Source organism: Leucoraja erinacea, chromosome 22 (assembly GCF_028641065.1).
Source record: "Leucoraja erinacea ecotype New England chromosome 22, Leri_hhj_1, whole genome shotgun sequence".
NCBI lineage: Eukaryota > Metazoa > Chordata > Chondrichthyes > Rajiformes > Rajidae > Leucoraja > Leucoraja erinaceus.
The window spans coordinates 23,448,932-23,463,222 of NC_073398.1; the positions used below are offsets into that span (position 1 = coordinate 23,448,932).

Consider the following 14,291-nt stretch of genomic DNA (forward strand, 5'->3'; position numbering starts at 1 on the left):
GTCAAACGGCACATGTGTAGCAAAAGGTGCACGTTGATGTTTTGGATACATATCTACCTCTCCCTTAGAAATATTCAGACACTGCTTTCAGCATCCATTGGGGAAGTTAGTTCCAAAGATTCATGACCCTATGAGAGTAAAAAAAATACATAGTCTGTATCTTAAATGTGTGATCTCTAGTCCTACTTGCTCCCACAAGAAGAAACATCTTCTGCAAATACACCCAGCCAAGACTCAGGATCCCCGTGCACTTTTTTGTATTGGTATACGCTGGCACATTGAAAAAGTTAAAATCTAGATTTTTTAATGTTTAGAATTTTTAACATTACATTAATATTTCTAAAGTCTAAAAAATAAAACATTAATTAGGCAGTCAGGCCCTTGAATAGCTTAAGCGGCTTATAGGATGACGATTACAAAAAAAAACACTGCAGACTGTCAGGATCCATGGATAGAGTCCTTTCAGATTAGGCAGAGGTTCACCTCCTCCAACCTCACCCACTGTATCCATTGTTCAAGGTGTGAACTCTTATACATCGGCGAGACCAAACATACACTGGGCGATCGTTTCGCTGAACACCTTCACTCAGTCTGCCTGCACTTACCTGATCTCCCTGTTGCCAAAAACTTTAATCCCCCTTCCCATTCCCACACTGACCTTTCTATCCTGGGCCACCTCCATTATCAAAGTGAGGCCAAATGCAAATTGGAGGAACAACATCTCATGTTTTGCTTGGGCAGCTTACAACCCAGTGGTATGAATATTGATTTATCAAATTCAAGTAACCCTTGCATCTCCCCTCTGATTTATTCCAGCTTTTTGTGTCCATCGTCAGTTTAAACCAGCATCTGCAGTTCCTTCTTATCCAATGGATGAGATGGAGCCTGGTATGTGTCCAATTTCAGATTTTTTATGTTTTAACATCTGATCTGACCACCCCTCACATTTGCAGGATCAAATATTCAACCAGTTAGTTCTGTTTTTCTCCCTCAAAAGATGTTGTCTGGCCTGCTGAGTGCTCTAAGCACGAACTGTTAATAGCACAAGGATGTGGGTTATTTTGTCCAGGGGGGGATTTTAAGTATCAATGTCATTTTGGTTATCTGATATCTAATAAAGTGTGATTTCTGCCACACATTCTGTGAAACAACACTGGAGGAGGAACATAGAAATGTTGGACATGGTTGTACCTTCCCTCTATAAACCAGTACCCTTTGACATTTTCAGACATATCTCGCTGAAACTATGAGACTAATATTAATTAGGTCAGATTGGAAGTGCACAAATGTAAACTATTTAAGAAAAATAGAGAAATAAACCTTGAATTTGTTAGCCAAGCATTAGCAAGGGTGCTTTGCTGAAACCTATAATTAGGTGATGTATACAATGTATTTTGGGTTTGGGCAGTCAACAGGCACAGGGAGTCACAATAGAGATTATCAATAAAATTAGAACACACAGTATTATTTAGATAAAATACTAGAGTGAATTGTGGACTGGTTAACCGTCAATGTGAGTTCTGAACAGGATGAATAGAGACTGATTCAACAAGAGCACGGAAGGTGGAACATAATGTGGAAAAAGATGAGTTCATTCATTTCAGTTGAAAAAAATAAAAATGCTGTCTTTGTCTACATTTCACTGAAAGATTACATGCAGATTCAACAGACAGTTGTACTTTAGTGCCAGAGGATTTGAGCACAAGGGTAGAAACAACTTGCAACAATGATATAGACCCCTGGTGAGATAGTATATTAAATGACGTGTATAGATATGGTCTCACTACCGGGATGTTGCAATTAAAGTATATACCAAAAAAAAAGTTTTATTATATTGCACTTTCCATTTTAGCTACTTTTCCTACTTCGCACGTCCTTCAATTTAGTTTGAAAAATAATGGTTACCCATAAGAAACTATTTGATCTGAGAGCACCACATCTGTCTAGAGGAGAAAATAATTGTTCTGCCTGTTCAAATGATATCCTTAGCAGCATATTATTGAGATCTGTTTGCACCATGGTTTTTTTAGATCAGATTTACCAGTTACCTGGTTCAAATGTATGAATTAGATCATAGCATGTTTTTGCTTTATAGTTGAAGAGAAATGAATAGCTTCATTGACCATTCAACTATTTTGTTATTTATCTTGCAGTTAATATATTTCAAATTTGTAAGTAGCTAGATTATTAATGGCGTAGGACTGTGTGTTTTAACAGTCTATCTTTTCTTTAGCATACCACATGACAGGATGAATTTGGTCAGGTTAGGCTGAAACAAAATGTATTAAGAGTTGCATTTAAGCTATATACTGACTAGCTGCTAGCTGCTCCAAATGCCTCACTGGAGATTAGAATAACAAATTTGGGCAGACCAAGAATAGCACTGATGATGATATGGGATAGGGCTAACTATTTAACCCTCTTGGAAACAGTTGTTGTACTTAAAAAGGACGTAAGAAAAGCAAGTGGGAAAAAAGAAATGGCATAAAAAATTCTAGTACAGGGGTACTTCAAAGTTCAAAGTGTACCTTTGGGCATCCAGAGATGTTTAATGAAATGAGCCTTCTGCAGCAGAAAGCCAGCGTCTTTACACTTTGATCAGTCACTGAGAGGCAATGGGAGACATCCAAGTATTCCAGATTTGCCATCTTGTGGTAGAATTTCTTGAACACAAATATGACAAATTATGTTTTCAATTCCTTGAACTTGATCTATGTTTAAGTCACTATTTGAACAAATAACAAATCCGTTGTTAATACCAGAGCCAGGATAAGTAGAGTGCTTATGTAAACAAAAGGCCTGAACAAATTCAGTTCAAATCCCAGCTGAGGAATTAACATTTGGTTAATTAAATAGAATAAATAAGATTATTGTTAAAGACCACTTGTCTCCATTTGGAGAGAGAGAGTGTGGCGTTGTGAATGAGACTATCATTCTCATCTAATCTGATGGGCCCGGTGCGAGGAACTGGGGCGGGAGGGATATTACTTTCCGCGCCTCGGGGTCGGCTGCCAGAGTCGCCCCATTCTCCGTGGAACAAGGGCTGAAGAGGGTCAGGAATGGAGAGGGATGACCGTAATGGAGGAGAAGACGGCTGCTACAGGCCTTTGTGGTCAGCTGCATCTGGGATTGTAAAATGGCATCAAATGCTGCCTCTTGCATAAGGACTCGGTAGGCTGTTTGTGTACATACTGTACTAACTGGGGTGATTGTGCTTATGTATGTGGACAGTCTTGCTGATCTGCAGGCAAAATATGTATTTCACTGTACCTGGTACACATGACAATAAAGAAGCCATTGAACCATTGAATCTGGCCTCTGTAACTGAAGCCCCATCATAATCTGGATGACTGTCAATCAGCCTCTGAAGAAGCCCAGAATGTTGGGACATGCCAGATAAATCTTCAGATTTGGAGGCCGGAGATGAAAGAATACAAGGTTTGTGCTTTCTCCCAGGCGAACATGCAACCCGGTAAAGCCTCTTGCATAATCATCTGCAATCATAATCTATTTCCCATGTCAACCATTCATCTCTAAATGCTCAATTCAATATGATCTCCTCCCACAATTTCCATCCGTGAGATGGGGAATGAACACAGCCAAACTAACAATCATCATGTCTCCGAACAGACCTACCTGCTCTCCTCCATTGCAGTCATGTGTCACCGGGACACCTGCCTGACACAACGTTAGTCAAAGGAGATACTTTTGGGTAAGAGATCAATAGTCTGTTTATTTCAATGCAAGAAGTATTGTGGGGAAAGCAGATGAACTTAGAGCCTGAATCAGTGCTTGGGACTATGATGTTGTGGTCATTGAAGAAACATGGTTGCGTGAGGGACACGCCTGACAGCTCAATGAGAGGGAGAAAAAAAGGAGTTGCACTATTATTCAGGGAGACTGTCAAAGCAGACATACTGGAGGGTTCATCCGCCAAGGCGATATGGATAGAGCTTAAAAATATGTAAGGTGTAAGCACTCTAACGGGTTTGTGCTATAGGCCCCCCAATAGCAACTGAGAGATAGAAGATCATATACATAGATAGATTGCTGAAAGATGCCAAAGCAGCAGGGTTGTCCTTGTTTCACTGCACAATTTAATTATTTTTGCATATTTATACATGCAGGCACCGCAATGTTTTCGCGCCATTTCCAAAGTTTTGACCACGACGCGACATTTTCGGCGACAGCCTGAAAAGAGGTTGTTGCGTCGTGGTCGATGCGTGGTGACGCACGGTGACTCCCTGTCGCTTCTGGATTTTGGAATGTTCAAAATCCAGGGGCGACATCTGGGTGTCTCATCGTGTCGTGCGCCCTGTTACACGCTGACGTATACTGTCTTGCATGTGACACCCGGTTAGGGTTGGGGTTAGGGACCACAGATGGCCTGTAAAATATTCTTCCTTCCATGCATGGATTTTAAACATCAATATATTAATATGAATACAATAAAACCCATTATGCAAATGAAAAGATGTCCGAATCCAGTTTTATTTACAGATGTATTGGTCTGCTTCCAGATCCAATCACCATCTCTAACATTTCACAGGGATGGATTCAGTGAGTGTAGACTGAACTCCCCTCTCCCCTCCACCTCCCTCTTCCCTTCTCCACTCCTCCCTACCCTTTTCCTCTCCCCTCTCCCCCCCTTCTTCCCTTCCCCCTGCTCCACTCTTCTCCCCCTTCTCCACTCCCCTCCCTCCCCCCACATCCTTCTCCCCCCTCTCCCTCCCTTTTTCTATTCTCCAACCCCTTCCCCCCCCCCCCCCACTTTCCCCGACACCTCCCATTTGTGGACCCAGCCTGTGACAGCTAGATCCCACTAATAGTACTGCACAAAGGCCTCATCATCTGTTTCAGTAACATTGCCTATGGGATAAATGCAGACTTTGGGAACAACATCCCCCCACCTCCCCCCCCCCCCACCACCCTGTCACCTTGCTTCAAAATGGGTGGTGGGTATTTAGACTCGGCCGGTTGGCGGCCGGAGCAGGTGAGTGGCACTGGTACAGTGACAACATAGCTTGTACCAAGTTGAAAAACTCACTGCCCCTGGAGGTTTGGAGAGACCATTGGAAGAGAGATCTGCCTCTGGGACAACTTGTGGCCAACAGTTTAGTTCCCATGAGGAGCAGGCAGAACATTGGGGGTGCGAGTCCAACCCCAGGGGTTCTTGTGTCACATTTAGTTCAGAGATACACAGTGCCCTTCGGCCTCCGAGTCTGCACCGACCAGCGATCCCCTGCACACTATCCCACACACGCTAGGGACAATTTATACTTATACCAAGTCTATCGAGCTAGAGTTAGGGTTGGGGCCAGGGTTAGGGTTTCCACCCGCACTACAAAGGTGCACAGGTCTGTATAAATTGTCCCTTGGGCCCGGCGGGGGGAGGGTGGGAGGCATGGGCCCGACCGGAGCAGCGCCTGGTGTTGGGTCACGGCCGCTGCCAGGACTGGGGTCAGAGTCAGTCGTTGCCGCTCCCGCCTGGTGACGGTAGAATGGTCTACCCAACATCATTTCCTGCCTAATGTGAATTTCCTTCAGTTCTTCCATCATCCTAGGTCTTCTGGCCACTAGTACATCTGGGTGATTGTTTGTGTCTCCCTTAGTGAAGACAGATCCAAAGTACCTGGTCAACTTGTCTGCCATTTCCTTGTTATGTTACTCCTTGAATGTTAATTAATACAGTATCAATTGCTATTGTTGATATCTGCGCTATATAGTAATTCCTTTGGATTTTCTTCTAGCTGACTTTGTTCAAATTTGAAATGTATCTATTTTAAGTCTGTATATTCTATTTCACCACAGTCTAAGCTCCAAGATCTGTTAGCATGTTGATGGTTGAAATAAAATAGTTTAGATCACTGCAACAAACATAAGTTTCAGCAAACTGAATCCAGAATCTGCAATGTCTTGCATTCCTTTAAATTGTAATTGTACGGCTTTCAAATTCAGATACATTCATTGTCTACACGGCTTATTAATTTTCTCCAGTAAAAGATCCATATCCATGTCTCCTCAACAATCTTAATCTCTGTTTCTCTCCAAATCTTGGCCCATGCTTCAAATAACTTTAAGAAGTAGGAATTCCAGAATCTACACAATATTGCAAATATTTATGAAAATTGTAGTTTCCAAAAGTTCAATTAAAGCCAGCTTTGGGATTGAAGAACAGTACGAGGGTGACAGTTGTGGGGGGGGGGGGGGGGGGTAATGTTGATCAGTTGGCATCTGATGGTAATTTGGAGTCTGCTAGCAGTCAATGGTGCAGAAGGGCAGATGTGACTGCAATTTATAATGGAATGTGAGGAGCAGTTGGATCATGAGGTTAACGATTTACTGAGATGCCTGTTGTTGCAGGCTGCAATCCTGCTTCTCTTAGCCTGCAGACATGAATTTAGCTCTGTTCCAAAAGTCATGCTAAATATAATTACTAAACAGACTGAGATTAAAATAAAAGTGCGAAGTCGCAATGTAACATTTAGATAACTAAAATATTCGGTAGGACAAATATGCTCCATTAAAACTGGAAATATTAGGGTTATGAAATGACCTTGATCTCAGTTACAGAATTTCTTTGCAATTTCATCCGTTATACTTTCCTAGCCCATCTATTTTGAGGATTTTAGATTCGGCTCATCGTTTTAATTTAATTCTTAAACATCCCACATTCAGGATTAAATTCAGCTGTCATGTGATTCCGCAAGTAAAACCTCAAGGTCTGGAAACTATCATCTTCTATTGCATACTGCAAAACACTAATCTTTGACAATTTATATGGAAATGTTTACTATTCGGGCAAACTCCGTACTAACAGCGCCCATAGTCAGGATCAAACTCGAGTCTCTGGTGCTGTAAGGCAGCAATTCTGCCGCTGTGCCACTGTGCCACCCCAAGAGTGGGTATGTAGGATCTAAAGGCAAGCCAGTGAGTTAAAAACTGAAAATGGCACTTGAGTCATGTTACCAGCATCAACAGCAGACATGTTTTGGAACTGTATTACCTAATTTTGATTGTTAACTTCTTCAAATGACAGGAATTCCTGACAGAAGTCGGGGTCTGAATTTCTGTAAAGGCAGTTTTGGTTTGGAAACTTCCTTAATGCATTCCAGCCCACAAAACATAGTTTTCCTACATGTAGTGTTAAAATATTCAGCATTATCCAGCCAATGTTATGGACAAAGAGCATTTAACTCAGGTCTAATGTTTATGTTCAGATGCTGAGCTTGTTGTGTACACCTAAAAACAGCTTGAGAACCTGTGAAGAACCATTTCCGATTCTGATAGCTTTCAAATTATTCTGGAAAGAATAAATGTTTTGTATCTTTCCTAGTATCTCGTATTTTAGATCCACTGCTGGGCAATTAACAGTAGAGTTTTCACCTTGATATTGATGACATTGGTACACTGATATTGATACAACTTGAATTAAATGGGCTCTGGTTTCTGAATGTTAAGGTATTTTCCTTCATTATTGGCTTAATTTAGATGAGTAAAAGTTTAAATGGCCAGGAATGTGGTTAAATTCATGTCAAGTGGGTGGAATTTGATATTTTAACCCCTTCCACATACGATTCACAGTAGCCAGTGAATGCCAAGTACAAACTGGAGCTAGAAACTTACTTCAGACTGTAGAATATACCCCTCCTTTCCTGCTATCAGAATTTAAACTGGACTTTACCATCAACATGTTAAGTTCATAAGCTCATAATTTGTAGGAGCAGAATTAGGCTAGTCGGCCCATCAAGTCTATTCAATCATGGCTGATCTATCTTTCACTCTCAACCCCATTTTCATGCCTTCTCCCCATACCCCTTGACACCCTTACTAATCAAGAACCTATCAATATAAATATCCTTAAAAATATTAATTGTCGGCCTCCACAGCCTTTTGCAGCAATGAATCCTACAGATTCACCACCCTCTGACTACAGAAAATCCTTCTCATCTCCTTTCTAAAAGTACATATTTTTATTGTAAGGCTATGGCCTCTGTTCTTAGACTCTCCCACAAGTGGAAATACCCTCGCCACACACACACACTCTATCCAGGCCTTTCTCTATTCGATAAGTTTCAATTAGGTCCCTCCTCATCCTTCTAAACTCTAGAGAGCCAGTAGTCTCCAGTGCCATCAAAGGCTCATTAAAAATAGGAATAGCAAATATTTCACCGAACATAATAGTATCTATTCTATTCAGCAACTCTGAATTATGTGGACATTAACTGAGAGAAGAGGAATATCCAAAACGACTTTGCTTATTGTAAGTTGTCCTATGTCTATGTCTAAAGATCATCATTAAAAGCAGCGTTTTTTGTAAAATGGCCGTAGAAGTTCTAAGATCTCTAACAGATGATCCTAGGCTCTGACGTTTAATTTTATTTAAATTTGATTTTATTCCTATGGCTACTTTTCATTTTTTTGAGCTTTTGAGTGGGACATTTCCAGACAGCAAAAAGTAAACATAAGCTATGCTGACCCCAATTATTTTCACAATGCGCGAAAACAAAATGGCCACTCAGAAATCAGTTTAATAACATCATCAGATGCAAATCTACACATAATAAAATATCTATATGTATCTCCTTGCCAGGGTCTCAGAAGAGCAAGTATAAAATAATAATAATAATATTAACAAAGCAGTTAGGTCTTGTAGAATATTTGTTAAAACTGCTTCTTTTAAATTTGTGGCTTTCCAACTTTCAAATAATCAAAATTAAGGTTATGATCCTGTTTGAAAGAATTCAATGGAATCTACTGGGTTCAAATTATCTTACAAATAAGCAACCATTGAGGTAATACATTCCAAATAAAGCAGATTGCAATACAAATTCAGACAATGAGAGAACTTTTGCATAAGATATAGGTTAAAGATAAATAATAATACATTTATGGCAATAGAAATGAATCTTAGATGTTTTTCTACCTGCAATCCATTATCAGTGATTCCTGAGCAGTGTGCCACTGAGAGCTCCCTTATGTTATGATTGTTAGAAAGACCCGACATACCCTGAAAACAGAAGGAATAGGAATTCAAAGACAGCAATTGTATAAGGAATCTTTGAGTTGCATTTGGACTTTTGTTTGGACAAAGACGAATAGGAGAGTTTGGTATAAGATGAATGAACCATGAATGCTACCAGGAAATAAGCACAGGCCCATTGGTGTGTTTTTTATAATTGCAAACAAGCTGATTCTTGAAGGATTCAAATAATTTTAAAGACAATAGGTGCAGGAGTAGGTCATCTGGCCCTTCGAGCCAGCACCGCCATTCACTGTGATCATGGCTGATCATCCACAATCAGTACCCCGTTCCTGCCTTCTCGCGATATCTCCTGACTCTGCTATCTTTAAGAGCCCTGTCCAACTCTCTCATGAAAGCATCCAGAGAATTGACCTCCACTGCCTTCTGAGGCAGAGAATTCCACAGATTCACAACTCTCTGGGTGAAAATGTTTTTCCTTATTTCCGTTCTAAATGGCCTACCCCTAATTCTTAAAGTGTGAGCCCTGGCTCTGGACTCCCCTAACATCGGGAACATGTTTCCTGCCTCTGGCACGTCCAATCCCTTAATAATCATATAAGATCCCCTCTCAACCTAAATTCCAGAGTTTACGAGTCCAGCTGCTCCATTTTATCAACACATCACAGTCGCGCCATCCCGGGAATTAACTTTGTGAACCTAAGCTGCACTCCCTCAATAGCAAGAATGTCCTTCCTCAAATTTGGACACCTAAACTGCACACAATACACCAGGTGTGGTCTCACTAGGGCCCTGTACAACTGCAGAAGGACCTCTTTGCTTCTATACTCAACTTTTCTTATTATGAAGGCCAACATGCCATTAGCTTTCTTCACTGCCTGCTGTACCTGTATGCTTACTTTCAAGTGACTGATGAACAAGGAACCCCAGATCTCGTTGTACTTCCCCTTTACCCAACTTGACAACATTCAGATAATAATCTGCCTACCTGTTTTGCCACCAAAGTAGATAACCTCACATTTATCCACATTAAACTACATCTGCCATGCATCTGCCCACTCACCCAACCTGTCCAAGTCACCCTGCATCCACATATCATCCTCCTCATAGTTCACACTGCCACCTAGCTTTGTGTCATCTGTAAATTTGCTAAAGTTACTTTTAATCCCTTCATCTAAATCATTAATGTATATTGTAAATAGCTGCGGTCCCAACACCAAGCCTTGCGGTACCCCTCTGGCCACTGCCTACCAATCTGAAAGGAACCTGTTAATCCCTACTCTTTGTTTCCTGTCTGGCAACCAATTTTCTATCCATGTCTGTACCCTACCCCCAATACCATGTGCTCTAATTTTTCCCACTAATCTCCTATGTGGGACCTTGTCAAATGCTTTTTGAAATTCCAGGTACACTACATCCACTGGCTCTTCCTTGTCCATTTTCCTAGTTACATCCTCAAAAAATTCCAGAAGATTAGTCAAGCATGATTTCCCTTTCGTAAATCCGTGCTGACTCGGACCGATCCTGTTACTGCTATACAAATGTGCCGCTATTTCATCTTTTATAAAGAAGAAAGAAAGGTATCTTTCTGATGATGCTGAAGAGCTGACAAGGCAATGTGGGTACAGTGTATGGACCCTGGACTCTGGATAAACCTGATATATGGGTGATGCATGCTTACTTGGTGAAATTGAATGTTATATTTTATTTCTATGGTTGTAAAAAACTTATGTAACTTTGGAATACAGGGTTTATAGGCGAGATATTTTGTCTTGCATCATTTAAGGCAAATATTTGGAAACTGTTGTGGAAATTGTGATGCATCCTGATAAGATGCTTTCTATGGTGCATCTGTAGAAAATGTTAAGTGGTTAGAGATATGCCAAATTTCCTCAGTTGATTGTAACGTAATGGTTTGTTTTCTTGGCTTTATCGTCAATGTGGTTGGACCAGGACAAATTTTTGGTGATATTTACACCCAGGAGCTAGAAGCTCTCGACCACTTTCACTTCACCAGCATTGATGGTGAAGGAGGTGTTTCCTTAAGTCACTGACTAGCTCCTTTGTCTTGCTGACATTGAGGGAGAACATTGTTTGAGATCCGACCCACTCAGTAATGTCGTTCGTCAACCAGTAAATGGAATTTGAACCAAAGTAGGCTATATAGTTGTGAGAAGATAGGAAGTATGGTAAATGACTGAAATGCATCGTTACAGGGCACTGGTGTTGAGAATTATCCTGGAGGGTATTTTGTTACCTATTAGAAACATAGAAACATAGCGATTAGGTGCAGGAGTAGGCCATTCGGCCCTTCGAGCCTGCACCGCCATTCAATATGATCATGGCTGATCATCCAACTCAGTATCCCGTACCTGCCTTCTCTCCATACCCTCTGATCCCCTTAGCCACAAGGGCCACATCTAACTCCCTCTTAAATATAGCCAATGAACTGGTCTCAACTACCCTCTGTGGCAGAGAGTTCCAGAGATTCACCACTCTCTGTGTGAAAAAAGTTCTTCTCATCTCAGTTTTAAAGGATTTCCCCCTTATCCTTAAGCTGTGACCCCTTGTCCTGGACTTCCCCAACATCGGGAGCAATCTTCCTGCATCTAGCCTGTCCAACCCCTTAGGAATTTTGTAAGTTTCTATAAGATCCCCTCTCAATCTCCTAAATTCTAGAGAGTATAAACCAAGTCTATCCAGTCTTTCTTCATAAGACAGTCCTGACATCCCAGAAATCAGTCTGGTGAACCTTCTCTGCACTCCCTCTATGGCAATAATGTCCTTCCTCAGATTTGGAGACCAAAACTGTACGCAATACTCCAGGTGTGGTCTCACCAAGACCCTGTACAACTGCAGTAGAACCTCCCTGCTCCTATACTCAAATCCTTTTGCTATGAAAGCTAACATACCATTCGCTTTCTTCACTGCCTGCTGCACCTGCATGCCTACCTTCAATGACTGGTGTACCATGACACCCAGGTCTCGCTGCATCTCCCCCTTTCCCAATCGGCCACCATTTAGATAATAGTCTGCTTTCCCGTTTTTGCCACCAAAATGGATAACCTCACATTTATCCACATTATGCTGCATCTGCCAAACATTTGCCCACTCACCCAGCCTATCCAAGTCACCTTGCAGTCTCCTAGCATCCTCCTCACAGCTGATACTGCCCCCCAGCTTAGTGTCATCCGCAAACTTGGAGATATTGCCTTCAATTCCCTCATCCAGATCATTAATATATATTGTAAATAGCTGGGGTCCCAGTACTGAGCCTTGGGGTACCCCACTAGTCACTGCCTGCCATTGTGAAAAGGACCCGTTTACTCCTACTCTTTGCTCCTGCTCTTTACTCCTATTCTTACTAATTGTGGTCTATGGGTTAGGAAGTCTAGGATCCATATGCAGAGGGGGGTGCTGATTCTTAAGTCCGGGAGTTTGGAGTTGTTGGGGGATGATGGATCCATGATGGTGGATATCAGATCCACCAGACAGTAGTCATTGGGTACGCTACCTTGCTTTAGTGCTGGGATGATAGTTAGCTTCTAAAAGCAGGTGGGAATCTCAAGATGAGTAGAGAAAGGTTAATGATGTCGGAAACAAGGAACTCTATCTCATTCATGCTTGATGTTCACCAATCTACAATGATAAGCTGGAATATTTGCCATTATGATTGTACATCCTTTGCTGCAGTTCCAGAAATATCCTATTTATCAGTGCCTTCCTGACATAGAATTAGCATCTAGTGTGTTTTGCAGCCTCCAATATGAAATCTCCTCTTGTGTTCCTAATTTCCCCACTTGCTCACTCACAATGTTTGTGTTACCAGGTGAGTTATGAGTATTTGAACTGGTACATGGTCTGCATAAGTCCCGTGGCATTGCTCCTGGTGGAAATGACTTCCCACGGGAAGTTGTTTTGTAGGTTAGCATCTTTGGGACACAAAGATGTTCCAGGAGGTTGGAGAAATGATTTAGAGATATCAAAGTACCAAAGCTTTGAGTGATCATTATACATGTGATTATGTTAACAAAAGTAACTAGTTATGCAGGTACTGCAGATAATTAAGAAAGTGACTAGAAAGCTAATTCTGATATGGCCTGCCACAATACATTTTCAATTTATTGAAAGGGTATTGTTTTCTTAATTTGTCACTTCAACAAAACATAACTCAACATATTGACCATAAATATTTAAATGTTATTTCCATATATCTTGTATTTATGTCTAATTTATTTTTCAAGTGGTTTTATGATACAAATTAAGTTCCAGCTTTACATTTAAACAAAGGGCTGATGGAAAGTAATTCATATTTTGTCTCATATCCTGTTATAGCTGAAACGAATAATTATAGAAGCAGATTTACTGGTCAGGAAAAATCTGCCACAACCATGCAAAATTCAAAAACCTCAGCCATACCACAGGATAAACAAAGTTTCTAAAAGTAATATCTGTGGAATGCTTAAAATCAATGCCACTTGTACCCTTGTTGCTCAATGGGTGTGTTTGGCAAAGGATAAAATTCTGAATAAAATCAAAACTGCTGTTACATAATAAAGTGTAATTATTGATATAATGAACATATGTATATCTTATCCAGTCTTTCTGTCCATACAACAATTTTGTCTCAACTAGTTTGGAATGGAATGCTCCAAGATGAGGCTCACCACCTTTAAAATGGAATAGATGAGAATGGGGCCGAGGGAATGATTTGAGCTAAAACCAGAACTAATTTTAATCTCTGTATGTGGAAACCAAAAATAAATATATATTATCCAAAAAATATTGTAAGGATTCTGGGGCAGTTAAACTAGGGTTACTCTTTGTCCCAAATCAAATGGCAGAGATGTGAATCTCATTACAAGACTTCCCCCTGACTCAACAAATAACAGCAGGTTTACCAATAATAAGCAAAGTTAGACAATAATCATGTTCTACTGATTAATTATGAGAGGAACATCAGTTCAGTTCAGTTCAGTTTTATTTGTCATATGTAGGTTAACTCGGGGTCAACGGTACAATGAAATGTGTTTGATAAGACAATGGGTCACCTCAGCAATGATATTACGGGATAAAATTAAGGTAAAAAAAGATAAGATAAAAGTGACAGTGGTAGATAAAAGACAATAATAAATAAAATCATCAACATATATGATGCGTTTATGAGTTCAGAAGCCTGATGGCATGATGATAAAAACTGTTCTTAAGTCTAGTGGTACGTGCAGCCTTGCTCCTGTACCGTCTTCCTGATGGTAACAAGGAGAACAGTCTGCGTGCTGGGTAGCTGTGGTCCCCGATGATGCTGTAT

General features: G+C 40.7%; 1 protein-coding gene across 1 annotated transcript in view; it reads right to left on the bottom strand.

Moving 5' to 3' along the window:
* fbxl13 (F-box and leucine-rich repeat protein 13) overlaps positions 1-14,291 on the bottom strand; it is a 126,103-nt gene that overhangs the window by 7,489 nt on the left and 104,323 nt on the right. The window contains exons 20-21 of the mRNA XM_055653146.1: positions 8,927-9,010; positions 2,529-2,663 (exon numbers count right to left, since the gene is read on the bottom strand). Of these exons, the coding sequence (XP_055509121.1) occupies positions 2,529-2,663; positions 8,927-9,010 (219 nt within the window). The remainder of the gene's footprint in view (positions 1-2,528; positions 2,664-8,926; positions 9,011-14,291) is intronic.